The sequence below is a fragment of the Drosophila navojoa genome, chromosome 5 (assembly GCF_054131105.1).
Source record: "Drosophila navojoa isolate 15081-1374.11 chromosome 5, UAZ_NAV_1.0, whole genome shotgun sequence".
Classification (NCBI taxonomy): Eukaryota; Metazoa; Arthropoda; class Insecta; order Diptera; family Drosophilidae; genus Drosophila; species Drosophila navojoa.
The window spans coordinates 26,054,318-26,068,202 of record NC_142893.1 but is presented as its reverse complement, the minus strand read 5'-3'; the positions used below and the strand labels follow the sequence as shown (position 1 = coordinate 26,068,202).

The 13,885-nt window shown below is 42.2% G+C and overlaps 1 protein-coding gene and 1 long non-coding RNA gene across 3 annotated transcripts in view; one reads left to right on the top strand and one right to left on the bottom strand.

Annotated features, from left to right (window-relative positions):
• Nucleotides 1-122: 122 nt before the first annotated feature.
• Nucleotides 123-8,710, bottom strand: Fatp3 (Fatty acid transport protein 3). 2 transcript variants are annotated; one of them, XM_089261094.1, is made up of 4 exons: nt 8,563-8,710; nt 2,709-2,955; nt 775-2,227; nt 123-582 (listed from the first exon to the last, which is right to left on the bottom strand). In XM_089261094.1, coding segments are annotated over exons 1-4 (2,010 nt in total). In that variant the 5' UTR covers nt 8,564-8,710; the 3' UTR covers nt 123-273. The 2 variants fall into 2 exon arrangements, with proteins under 2 accessions (XP_089117220.1, XP_089117221.1); XM_089261095.1 differs by lacking the exon at nt 2,709-2,955.
• The window catches only part of LOC149091259 (uncharacterized), a 130,540-nt gene continuing 123,957 nt past the window's right edge, over nt 7,303-13,885 (top strand). Inside the window, exon 1 of the long non-coding RNA XR_016196946.1 lies at nt 7,303-7,914. This is a non-coding gene — a long non-coding RNA (uncharacterized LOC149091259). The remainder of the gene's footprint in view (nt 7,915-13,885) is intronic.

Sequence of the window (13,885 nt, the reverse complement as noted above, 5' to 3'; positions counted from 1 at the left end):
TGGCGCCCCACCACGGCACCGGACGCCCCACCAAGTTGCAGCCAGCGGAAATTATTGGCAGCCATTATCGGCTCAGTTGCCATTTTTATGGCCAAGTTATGGGAATGAAACGCGCTCGGCTATGGCTAAGGTTTCATCAGTCGTTTCCTTAAATGTTAAAATACATTTTCGAGTAACTGTTTGCCTGTACAGATATGAGTGGGTGTGCGTGCGAGCTAGAACAAGCTTAAGGCTAAGTGAGCGAGTCGGCGCTCCGTCTCCTTCTGGAGCCCCTCAGAGCCCTGCAGTGCCGGACTGCAGCAACGCATACTGCTCCCTATTGAGCTGCCGGTAGATCCCATCGCGATTAAGAAAGTAGATGGGGTCCCTAATTAGCTCCGGGTTGTAGCCCTCCAGTGCGAGCTCCCGCTTCTTGAGCTTGAAGGTGGCCGTGCGGGGTATTTCGTCCAGGAGCCGAATGAATAGCGGCCGCGCATAGGGCGGCAAGCTTCCTCGAATTCCAATGGAAAGGTATTCCATGTCGACTTTTCTCAACGGATCCACAATCGCCGCCATGCCGGCCTTGCCCTCCACATGCGGTATCTGCAATAGGAAATCGGGTTAGAATTTGAATTGATGAAACTTATTTAATTAATCTGAAGTCAAAATGCCTTCTATTTGGCTAAATTAGTAGCTCTTAAGAAGTCTTTTGGCCATACTTCTCTCAGAGTGTTTATTCGTCTTATTTATAGATGGCATTTGGCCACCCAATTTTAGGTTGCTTCTCTTCCTTACCTGCACGCCGTAGACCACGCAGTCGCTGAGCCCGATGCAGTTGGTGATGATAGCCTCCACCTCTTGGGTGGCCACGTTTTCGCCCCGCCAGCGAAAGGTATCGCCGGTGCGATCCTTGAAGTAAAAATAGCCCAGTATGTCGCAGACGACCATGTCGCCCGAGTTGAAGTAGCAATCGCCCGGTTTGAAGACTCCGCGCAATAACTTCTGCTCGGAGGCCGTCTTGTCCGCGTAGCCGTGGAAGGCGCTTATCGCCCGCCGCGCGTTAACCTGGCCCACCAGCAGACCAACCTCGCCGGGGGTACAGCGCATGCAGTGGCCTTTGGCGTTTCGCAGCGGCTCGCCCGTGAGCTCGTCGCAGCGGAGTATTTGCACTGGATAGAGGCTGCGCCCGAAGACGGGGACAAAGCCGATGGCACCAATGCGGTTAGTGATGTTGATCAAGTTGGAGTTGCCCTCGGTGGCGCCGTAGATCTCGCCGATGTGGGGGATGCCGAAGCGAGTGACGAACTGCGCCCAGATCTGTGGCCGCAGCCCGTTTCCGTACATGAGGCGCAGCTGGTGCAGCGGTTCCTGCGGGGCGTGCTTGTAGGGCGTTGCGAGGAGGTAGCGGCAGAGCTCGCCAATGTACTGGGCGACTGTGCAGTTGTACTGGCTGCAGTCGCTCCAGAAATTTGAGGCGGAGAACTTCTTGCGCAGCACCACGGTGCAGCCATTAAGCAGGGCATTACCGACGCCCACGATTCCGCCGGCAGTGTGGTAGAGTGGTAGAGGATTGTATATCACGTCGTCGGAATTCATCCGAAGCATATAAAATGCGCCCGCCGACATTAACAGAAACCTCAGGTTTGTAATGACCGCCGCCTTGGGTAGGCCCGTGGTGCCGGACGTGTAGACGTAGAGCAGCTTATCCCGGGCGTTGCACTGCGGGCTACGACTCAGAGGCAGCGGCTCCTGTGCGGTCAGGGCGCCTCTCAGGTCAGTTGCGCCTGGCAGTAGGGCAGGCAGGTCCACATCCGAGTACTGATAGATGGACAGCTCCAAGATGGGCAGCGACTGCAGGACGTCACTTAGCTCGCAGCCCACGATGAGGGCGCAGGCCTTGGAAACGCGGATGCAGTGCAGCAGAGAGTCGCCGCGCAGATTCGAGTTGATCAGCGCCGTGACGACGCCCAGCTGGCTGAGACCCAGCCAGATGCACGGGTATTCCACGCGGGTCTCCATCAGCAACGCTACGCAGTCGCCGCGCTGCAGGCCGCGCTGCTGGAAGTAGCCCGCCACCTGCTCACTAAGTCGCAAAGCCTGCGCGAAGCTCAGCTGACGATCGCCCATCAGAAAGCATATCTTTTCCGGATGCTTGAATGCCTGCTCCTGGAAGCAATGTGCCACGGTACATCCCTTGCGATCCTTGCGTAGCAGGTAAAAGTTAAGGGCAACAAAGCGTTGAAATGCGCTGAAAAGTCAAGGAAAGCCAATTAGGTATTCTAAATCAAAATATTGTATTAGAGATTTATTCTTTTTCCTTCCTTATTCTTTTCTCAGAGAATAATTTAATAAAATATCGAATACCAACTTTAAACACTATGGCTTGGAACGCAAACAGTGAAACTGCGGCACAGCGAACGATGTATACATGCATGCATACATATATATATCTATAAATAGTTCATTAATCAAATTTATAAAAACTGAAATTATTCGGTTTTTATAAACTTGATTAATATATATATATATATATTTAAGTCAAGTCTACATTCATATCGATTTATTAAATATATGTGTATGTGTATAGATGTTTATATCATATATAGTGTTCTAATCTAATCCACGCAGCAGTTCCACACTATCTAACTGCCGTGTAAAAGCTTTCACTGGGTCACAATCACAATTTGATACACGTTTCGCAAGAAATTTAGGGATCTACATTTACTCACATGATATCCCTGTGACAGGTCATTACGAAAGCAAAAATATTAGTGGGATTGCGCAGCATTAGGGCCAAGAGGGCGCCCAGCGTTAGGCTAGCCAACGCGCTGTCGCTGCAGAAGAGCCCAAAGACGATTAATCCTGCCAGCAGAATGCCCAATCGTGTGGCCAGCTTCTGTTTTAAATTAAGTTCGAGCAATATCTCCATTGCCTTTCCCTCCTCCTTAGGATCACGATGCGTTTCACACTCGCTCACTTGTCAAAGATATATTTCATTATTAAATAATATGTAAATATATTAACTGGCAGTTTTTCAAAATCTAACTCGATATCGTCACGAGAGTCGTACTCCTCTTTGCAACGCTCGACTGATACTGAGTGAGCAACCTGTGTTTCTCAAGCACACTAACTCTCTCCCTCTTGTTCGCCTTCTCACCCTTCCCCTCTCTTACTCACTATCGCATATATGCACTCATGTGTCTAGCCCGGCTTTTATCGGACTGGGCTGCCCTGATATAGTTTATTGCCAAACATTACAGATATGTAGGGAACTCGCTATGAACATTAAGATTAACTAACAAGCTCTAGATACTGTCGATGAGAGACCCACTGATTTCTAGGTGGGGTTTCCAAAAGCAAGTAAGAAGCTAATAAAAATAGACCTGTCGCTAAGAATGTGTGAGTTTCGAGTGTTAAAATCTATAAGCACTACAGTTAAGCAAACTTATATCTAACAATAATATAAGTTTTTTAGTATTAATATAGCCCTAATGTATTCAAATTGAAAACAAGTAAGAACGTTGCAGTCGGACTTTACCGACTGCTGAATACTCATTCACACCCCATCAGAAATTTAGTAGCTAAGTTTTGCTGTAATACTGTAGAAGATTCTGTTTTTGTCGATTTGCTACGCCCCTACTACAATAAAACCCGAAGAAATGTAGAATGCATCGTAGAGCTTCTATTGCAATCATTAAGCGATTCTTCTATACATACATATGTATTTACATATGGACTTAGGTACACTCATGCACTCATGCACTCACATGACTCTATTATGAACAAGTAATATCGTTGCAGGCGGGCGTTACCACTCATTCACAGCCCATCAGCAATTTACTAGATAAATATAGCTCTAATACTAGAGAAAACTCCGGTTTGCCCGATTTGTTATGTGAGTGAATGAGTGTATCTAAGGCCATATGTATATACATATGTATTTTTGACAGCTTTTAGAATGAGCTAACGGTAAACTTACTGCAAAATTTGAATATTACGCTCCAAAAATGTGAAAATTACAGGCTGTTTTTCGATATGCGACGCTCTTGAAGAGGCGTAATAAATATTTTTGGGTTATCGATAGAGAAGGTTACTGGTAAAATTTTGTGGTTTGCCCCTGTGGTCGGACATATGTATATTCGTCGAAACTTTTTGGTCTTGGGTGTTCAGCTCGAGTATATGTTCAAAATTTGAGGTCTCTGGCGTCAATAGTGTCCAAAATATAGCAGAAGTTGAAAAATCACTATATCTTCATGTCCGATTTGCCACGCCCATAGTGGGCATAGACATAATCTATATAGAAGCATAACTTACATAGATTACGAGCAAAATTTCAGCGTTCTATGTGTAAAACTCAAGGAGATACAGTTTTATCCCTTTTGACACAACCCCAATAGGCGTAGATTTATCCGCCATGGCCCATGAATTTGGATGGTCGACGCGGATCTACATTCCAAATTTCAGCATTCTAGCTCTTGAACTAACATAATTTCTGGCATAGTCGGACATTGAACAAAACCAATATACTAATTCAATTTCGTGAATGAGTATAAAATAATTCACTTTAGTGAATGAGTATAAAAAAAAAACAGATGCATGTATATGTGTGGATTTACTTTTTAATAACATGGAAGAAAGGCTTATCAAAGGACTTAGCAATCGCAAAGCGATTTGTTCATGTATGACCTAATAGAAATTACTGATTATTAAACTTATCAGTTGTTTAATTAAGAATCGTTCAAGGGTAAAGGATGTCGGCGACAGAGGTGACAACAATAGCCACAATAAGAGACAAAATCAAACCATATAAACAAGCAAGAGGCGCCTCACAAAGTTCATTGCTACTGCGAAGAGGCCAGATATGGAAGAGCCCGCACAGTGGGCCACATTTATATTTCATTATACCCTAAACCCATTGAAAATGGGAAATCAGGGTATAATGGTTTTGTTGAAATGTATGTAACAGGCAGAAGGAGGCGTGGCAGACCCCACAAAGTATATATATTCTTGATCAGGCGACGAGCTGAGTCGATTTAGCCCTGTCCGTCTGTCTGTCCGTCCGTCCGTCCGTCTGTCCGTATGTTTGAACGCGTCGATTTCAGAAGATACATGAGCTAGGGACTTCAACTTTTTTTTTTAAATGTCCGTATATATCACGCTCATATCGAATTTATCACTAAAAAACGATAACTCTTTTACATCTTTCAAGCTAGAGTCTCCAAATTTAAAACGTATATTAAGATTCATTTTATACAATTTCGGTTTTTGTTAAAATTTACCCCCCACTTCTAAATCCACCCCCTCACCCTCATCTTTGTAAAAGTCGTATATCAAATACTAGAGACTTGTGCTTCGGCATACACATACATTTTAACATTATGATTACGTCCTGACAGTTTCATTACGATCGTACGTCTAGAAATTAAATTATTCAACAAATAAGTTCTCATTATATTGCCAAGACTGCAGCGCAATCCAAGCGCAATCGCCTGTATATGTGAGTGTGTATGTGTGCGTGTGTTTGTTTGTATTTGTGTGTGCGTGCGTGTGTTTGTTTGCATGCGTGTGTGTGTGCGTGTATTTGTTTGTATGAGTGCGTCTGGGTGTGCTAATTATTATTGAAATATCAGTTGCTTGTAGGGTTCAGGACATCTCGTAGTCGAGCAGTCTCGACTAGAGCTTTCTTACTTGTTTTAATTTAATTTTTTAATTTTAAGAATTGTACCTATCATTTTCATCATGAGTGTATTTTCTTGATCTTGATCCGTCTGTCCGTATGAACGTCGAGATCTCAGAATATATAAGAGCTAGAGAGCTGAAATTTGGTATGCATACTCGTGGATAGTAGATCTTAAAAATACTGAAAAAAATTTCACGAATACTTGAAAATCGCGGTTTGTAGTCAGTCAGTCTACGGCACAGCCTCAGGCGAACCTGACCATTCATAAAAAAAAAAAATACATTTGATAAAAATAATAAGCGTGCATACAGAAGCTGCATATCTCGAAAGTTCAGGTATTTGTTTCTCTCAAACATAAATTTTTGTAAATTATTTATATTTATATTTCTCGATTGTTTTATGTGGTTTTGTGCGAGGGCATATTCAGTATTACTATTAATAAAAATGCCGCGTCTTAGAAGATCTAATCTTTTCCGGCGGACCAATAATGCAATTAGGCAACGCCGCGTTAGTACCCAGCAAAGAAGGGCCTTAATTCGTGCTTCTCAAAGAGAGGCAGCCCGAGAAACGGCAATAAGAAATGGTTCAAGGATTTTATTATCTGGCGATTTCCGACAAACACTACCAGTACCACAACAAAGTATTTCCGAATATCATTGCTTTCCACAAAAATACTAAATGGTTAAGTGAGCGAGCACTTTTGACGGCTAAAAATAAAGATGTGGATGACGTTAATTTTATAATTCAAAATAAAATCGTTGGTACTCTGTATTCATTCAAATCTATCGACTGTGTAACAAACGAAGAAGAAGCCACTAATTATCCAACTGAATTTCTGAACTCCTTGGATGTGCCTGGTTTACCACCGCACAATTTACAACTGAAGTTTGGCTCGGTAGTTATCATGCTTAGAAATTTAAACCAACCAAAACTGTGCAGGGGAACGCGTTTGATGATAAGAAAACTGATGAGCAATGTGATTAACGCATCGATACTCTAAAAAAAATTTAAGGATGGGGAAGGTGTTATTCCTAGGATTCCGATGATCCCAACAGATATGCCCTTTGAGTTTAAACGAATTCAATTCCCGATTCGTCTTGCCTTCGCCATGACGATCAACAAATCACAGGGCCAATCTTTGACTATTTGTGGCCTCAATCTAAAGAATGCGTTTTTTTCTCATGGTCACTTGATGGCAAACCATCCGCATTATTTGTTCTTGCACCTGATCAAAAAACAAAATGTCGATTAATAAATTAATCAGAGTGAATCCCAACCTGAACAACATAGCTTTCAACAATTTTGTACCTAGAAATAATGGATTGAGCAATGCAACGTTTGCCGGGCCAGCTAGTATTTTATAATCAACAGATTTTGGATACCACATATTTCAAGTACTAGAGACTTTATTAAGATTGTATGTCTACAAAAGAAAGTATTCAACAAATAAATTTTATAAGTCTTGTCCACACTGCAGCGCAGCCCAAGTGCAGTCGCTGCTTACTGCGCAGTTAGCAAAGCGCGGAATAATAAGAATATCAGCTTGGGTGGTTCATCTCCTAGTCGACCAGTGTCGATTAGAGCCTCCTCGTTTTTATACCCTGAACCCATTGAAAATGGGAAATCAGGGTATAATGGTTTTGTTAAAAGTATGTAACAGGCTGAAGGAGGCGTGGCAGACCCCACAAAGTATATATATTCTTGATCAGGGCGACGAGCTGAGTCATCTGTGTCTGTCCGTCCGTCCGTCCGTATGTATGAACGCGTCGATCTCAGAAGATATAAGAGCTAGAGACTTGAATTTTTTTCCTAGGTCCGTGTATATCACGCGCATATCAAGTTGATCACTAAAAATCTATAACTACTCCCGATATTATCGATTATCGATTAAAACCCTTATCGAAAGCTAGTTATTTAATTATAGCGCGTACATCTTTAGAGCTAGAGCTTTCAAATTCTATATGTAGATTCATGTGTATTTTATATAATTTCGGTTTTTGTTAAAATTTACCCCCCACCCCTAAATTCGACCACTCACCCTCACCTTTGTAAAAGGTATTTCAAGTAGTAGAGACTTGTGCTTTGGAATGTACATCCATTTGAACATTATGATCATGTTCTGAAAGTTTCATTAAGATTAGACGTCTAGAAATTATATTACTTAACAAATAAATTCGTTTGATATTGCCCGCACTGCAGCGCAGCCCAAGAACAGTCGCTGCTTACTGCGCAGTCAGCAGAGCGCGTTCCAATACGTGCGTGTGTATGTATGTGTGCCTAAAAAAGGTGCAGAGTGATTGAAATATCAGACTGGAGGGTTCAGGGTATCTCCTAGTCGAGCAGTCTCGACTAGAGTCTTCTTACTTGTTTAGTATGATATGATATAACATAATTACGTATTAAACTTATGCATATACACATTTTTAGAGACTTTGTATTTTACGAAAATTTCGGAAACTGTGTATAGTAATTTCGATTCCTGCCCACTGTACGCTGTGCCAATTAGCATGCGCGTCAAACATAAATATGAATGTGGTTTTTAATGTAATTGTATGTGTGCAAGTGCTTGGGTATGTGTGTGACTATGAGTTTGTGTGTGCTTGGCATCTATGACAGGGGCTGGGACCTTGACTTATTTCGTATGCGACGCACAAAACAGTAAACAGTTCTGCACGCGCAGGCCTAGTTGGCTACTTGGCTAAAGACTTTGGCTTGCCAAGCTTGACTCGAGAGTGAGTAGCCGATTGATGATTACGTGGGCCTGACTTTGACTCTGAGCTTGATTTGCTGGCATTGCTGTGCGCATGCAGCCAGTCAGCTGTCAATGAGACGTCAATTCACTTTTAGCTCTGGCTTGCAGTTGCAGTTCTTAATGCTATCGCACTATGCATCAGCTGACATACTTTTGGCACAATTCACGTCACGGCGCCCACAATAACAGCAACAGTAATATCAACCACAACACGACCACAGCTGTAGCAACACACTCGGCAAACGAAACAGCGATAATTTCTAGTCGACTGCAACAACTAATGACAACTGAGCGATCTCTGAGCGGGACCATAGCGTTGTCGGTTCTATTTATTTATCAGCCGACCAAAACCAGCTGGCGGAGAGCAAGGCGTGAGAGCAGAAACTGTTGGAGAGAGTTTCAGTTAAGATAGTACTGGCATAGCAGTCGGGATAAACTGACTGTGCAATACTTGCTCACAGAAATTCAAGTATTTAGAGAAGCTTAGCTGTAGCAGATTTGTATATTCGATATTGATATGTGTATATAAAATATATTGTTTTGCAAAGATGGTCTACTCAGTCTCTGGCACTGTTGGTATAACCTTTACTCGGTATAGTAAATCTAGATTTTTCCCGCCTCTATTGAATCTTAAAAATACAACAAGTTGAATTTCCGACCGACGGACAGGAAGACGGATGGTCATGTTGGGAGTGGGCGGGTGTGGGCTCATCCGCTTTACCTGAAATAAATATAACATGGGATTTGGCTGTTAAATATGTATTTACAAATTGCATTTTCTTAACTTCTGAAGAATGCATGAGTTTTGCTATCGATTAACTCTACGAGACCCAAACACTAATAATTCATACAGCATTAAACACATTATACTGTTAATACTACTAAAGATAGTGCATACCAATATATATTTACGGATCGGGAAAAATTTTTAGCACTCTGTAAATCGGAGATATACACGAGTATGTGTTCCAAATTTCAAGTCTCTAGCTTAAATAGCGGCGAACAAAAATTGCGTTCACATTGCACAAAACTAATATACTCATTTTATTTTCGTAAATGAGTATAAAAATTAAAGTCTCTCTGCCACGCCTCCTTCTGCCTGTTACATACTTTTAACAAAACCATTATACCCTGATTTCCCATATTCAATGGGTTCAGGGTATAACAAGTAAGAAAACTTTAGTCGAGACTGCTTGACTACGAGATACCCTGAACCCTCCGAGCAAATGATATTTTAGTAATAATACGCACACACACACACACACACACACACGGAGTCCGAGTTGCGTTTTCGTGGAGTGCGGTCGATGTTATTGTGATCCATCGTTGACTGTAGCTTGTTCCGAGATTTTCCCTACGAAATTGAAAAGATCTAAAGAAAACGTATATGCTGGTGGCGAGGCGTACCCAGCGATCTCGAAAACTACCAGACTTACGGCGCGGCGTTTCGTGGAGTACCCCAGCGGAAGAATGCAGCGGTCCAAGAGAGGGGCGCAATAGCGTCATTGTTTTGGCGGCAGGGCTCTTCTTCCTTTTCTTGTAAGCGCGAAAAGATTTGTAGCTTTAGGCAACACACTTGTGCATATAATAACAAGTAAGAAGGCTTTAGTCGAGACTGCTAGACTAGGAGATTCCCTGAACCCGTTTAATCTGATATTCTAATTATACTGTACTTCTTTTATACACATATACATACATACACATGCACGTATAAAAACACGCTCTGCTAACTGCGCAGTAAGCAGCGACTGCGCTTGGGCTGCGCTGCAGTGTGGGCAATATTATGATAATTTATTTGTTGAATAATTTAATTTCTAGGCGTACGATCTTAATGAAACTTTCAGAACGTATTCGTAATGTTCTAATGTGTGTACATTCTAAAGCACAAGTCTCTAGTATTTGAAATACGTTTTATACAAATCGGGGGCGAAGGGGCGTGGTATCCAAATTCTTTTGATTAAGAAATGTTTGTATTCATCATATTTATATATACAGTAAATCCGAAATCTCCACGTCTAATATTATTCCAATGAGGCTCAAAAAACAAAATCAATTTTTCGATTATTCTCGATAAACAAAGTTATCAGATGTGTTATCGAAAAAATAAAGCAAACTCGAACTGCGTATGGTACACACAAGTAGGCACAGAAAATTTCAGCTCTCTAGCTCTTATATCTTCTGAGATCTCGGCGTTCATACGGACAGACGGACTGACGGACAGACGGACAGGGCTGTATCGACTCAGTTCGTCGTGCTGAACAAGAATATATATACTTTATGGGGTCTGCGATGATTCCTTCTGGCTGTTACATACTTTTACACAAAAACATTATACCCTGATTTCCCATTTTCAATGGGTTCAGGGTATAAAAATCAGGTGCACTCACTCTGACAGCTGTTAGTAGAGCAAGAGAGAGAAATTGCAGCGCACAATCAACTGCTCACTAAGTTTGGTTCGTTGCTAAGTCTTAGCAAAGGCAGCCACCTAACTGCTAGAGTGAAGTAGCAGTTAGTAAAAGTAGTGCATACTTTCGGGCTCTCGCTGTAGTTAAGCTGAGTTTAAGTTACTGCGTTCTCTAAACTCAAACTATATTAGTAGCCATCGCCCACTACAGGCTTCACGCCGTGGTAGTCGGCGCAAAAATGGATGCCATGATGGAGGACGAGCTGCAAGCTTTTGCGCGCCGTTCCTCGTTGCAGCGATCGCCGCAGCAACAACAGAGGCACTTCCAATCAGTTCTCAATAGTTTAGTGCCAGGCACCCAAATCACGAAAAGAAGCGTTAGCCCACATAGGAGTTCCCCTGGAGGGTTTGTCTACCTTATATTGGGCTTAGCGGCTTATAAATGGAGCTGGCTAGGCTGGTTAATCTCCACAAGACGACCGATCTGACCACGCCTTCTCTAGCCACCCATATGAGATAGGTTTCTTCATATTGATACTTGTACGGTAATTAATAATACTAGCACTCGTTAAATTCAACAAACAAACCTTAATATTTATAAGCAAAGTATAAATAGTAAAGTATAAGTATACTATAAGTATTTTAAATTTAAAAATGTTGTAAGCAGGAAAAAGTTCGCAAGATCGGGAAATGCTGAGCTCACGAGAGTTGATGTATTGACTTTTAGGTAATGAATTTTCGAGCAGATATGCTAAAGCTTCATCCTCCGTTAGTGAAACCGAGTAATTATTCTGAGTAAAAAGATTTTTTCTAGCCTTATTGGGGTCACTCTGAGTAAGAAATGTATTTTTTTACACAAGGGCTGTCTTTCTCACTCGATTTTTAGGACGAAACATGCACAAGGAGAGATGTGTTATGCGCTTAATTTACAGCCAAATCGGTTGCCAATTTTCTCTTCTGACGAGGCCCGGCGTTAACTATTCAACGGGTGGGCGTCCAAGCGGTCTTGATGTTGACGGCTTAGGATTTGAAGACAGCCATGAGCTTACTGTTATAGCTATTTTGGACAATAGCCATTTGGTATGCTTTGTCTTAAGTCTGGGCATATTTCTATTGCAGTTCAACAAGTTTTTTGTATGTAAATCTGAAAGTTTCTCACTTTGGTGTTAATTTTATCCTTTTCTCCATATTTAAGTCAAATTCTTTCAGCTCATCATATATCCAACTCGAAACGGAAGATGCACCACGATTGTTTTGCATGTAGATCTCAAGCAGCTGCTCATAGATTTGATTTTACACAAGAAGTAAAGAAGCTTTTCAAGATTAGTTTATATACACTTAGCACTATAATGACACATAATTACTTTTTGGCACAACTTGGCTCAAAATTAGTTATAATTAGTTTTTAATGCACATATTCTACATACCCCGGTGTTTCTTTTCCATAATTTTAGTAAAAATTGTTTGAACTACAATAATTTTGTCACGCTCGCAAGTAAACAAAAATTTTCCATCGCTTTTTAGTTTTGCACGTATACAATCAAACAGCTGACTTTGAAGGGCTGGCAAAATTTCACGGATGCATCAAAACAATTAAAATCTTTTGATTCGTCTTAGTCACAGTAAATACTATTCAAGTTTTTTAATTGAAATAGGTTAACTTTCCATGAAAAAATTGAATTTTCGTCGAAACATCGGCTTGCTGGCCTAATGGCTCTACGGGCTACAATTCAAACCACGCAGCTCGACAGACAAACCCGAGCAGCTGGACAGTCGTTATAGGCCGAAAGCTATGCGGACATGCTACGTGTAGTCAAGAGCGACCCTAATTTAAAGCATCTGAGCGGCGACCTTCAAGGCATTGGGAAGACAGCTAAGGGGGACCTTTTGTTGCAATTGAGTAGGAAGCCGGAGCATAGCGCTGAGGCTCTGCACGAAGCTGTAGGCAAGGCCTTGGGCGACCGAGCGGATATCCTCCCCATTGAGGATATCGAACCGCTTCGACCAGCTTTTGGTGGACTGCAAAGAACTACGATTGCTCTTCCAATTGGGAAAGCTAAAACTCTGCTCGAGCTTTCCAAAATCCGAATAGGATGGGTAGTATGCCGTATCCGACCCGTGGATCAGCCTAAACGATGTTTCAAGTGCCTCGATTACGGTCATTTGGCAGCCAACTGCGGCAGCGACTGTGACTTAAAGGGCGACTGTTTCAGGTGTGGAGTGCAACAGCATGCACCAAGCCACCAAAATGTGGCCTCTGCGTCCGGAAAGGTGAAAACCGACGGATCACTCAGCAGGCAGCTTCAAATGGAGACTGCTATTGCGAGCGCCGGAAGGCCCGGTCAACAACTGATGCTCTAGAAAAAGTAGTTGGCCATGGCAACTTCCGCCATCTAAGGCACCAATTGGAGGCACGGAACGAAGCAATACTGGATGTTAAGAATGCCTTCAACAAAGCTAGTTGGGATGTGATACTGCATGCGCTATCACAATATAATATTCCTGAATATCTAAAAGAGATAATAAATAGCTACTTCAGAGGAAGAACAGTGGTATACAACACGAGTGAGGGCCCCCAACTCTTACAGTGTCAGCTGGAGAGCCCCATTCGCTCGGCGAATTACTTTTAGGCTCGAGCTACGAAAATATACGAAAGCACAATAATTTCGCTTCACGCGCTCGACCGAGATGGTCAAATGTTGAACAAAAGATCCCTCTATGCTCAATGTTCCCCTTGCTGTCTCTCTCTCAATGCTCTCTGCTCTCTCAAATGTGTATATGTGTGTATGCATGTGAGCACAAGCAGCAGCTCACGAAAATTGAAATTTCTTCTCAGCAAGAACCCATGTCTTCCCTTCTGTGTGAAGAGTATACCAAACTCTTCAAATCGTTTGCCAAGCTCGTACAAAAATGTATTTATGTTTTCGATATAAGTTGCTATCGAACTCTCATTGAGTACGAACGCGCACGCGCAAAGTAACTGAATTCGTTATATAAAAAAAATAAAACAAGTAAGAAGACTCTAGTCGAGACTGCTCGACTAGGAGATACCCTGAACCCTCCAAGCTGA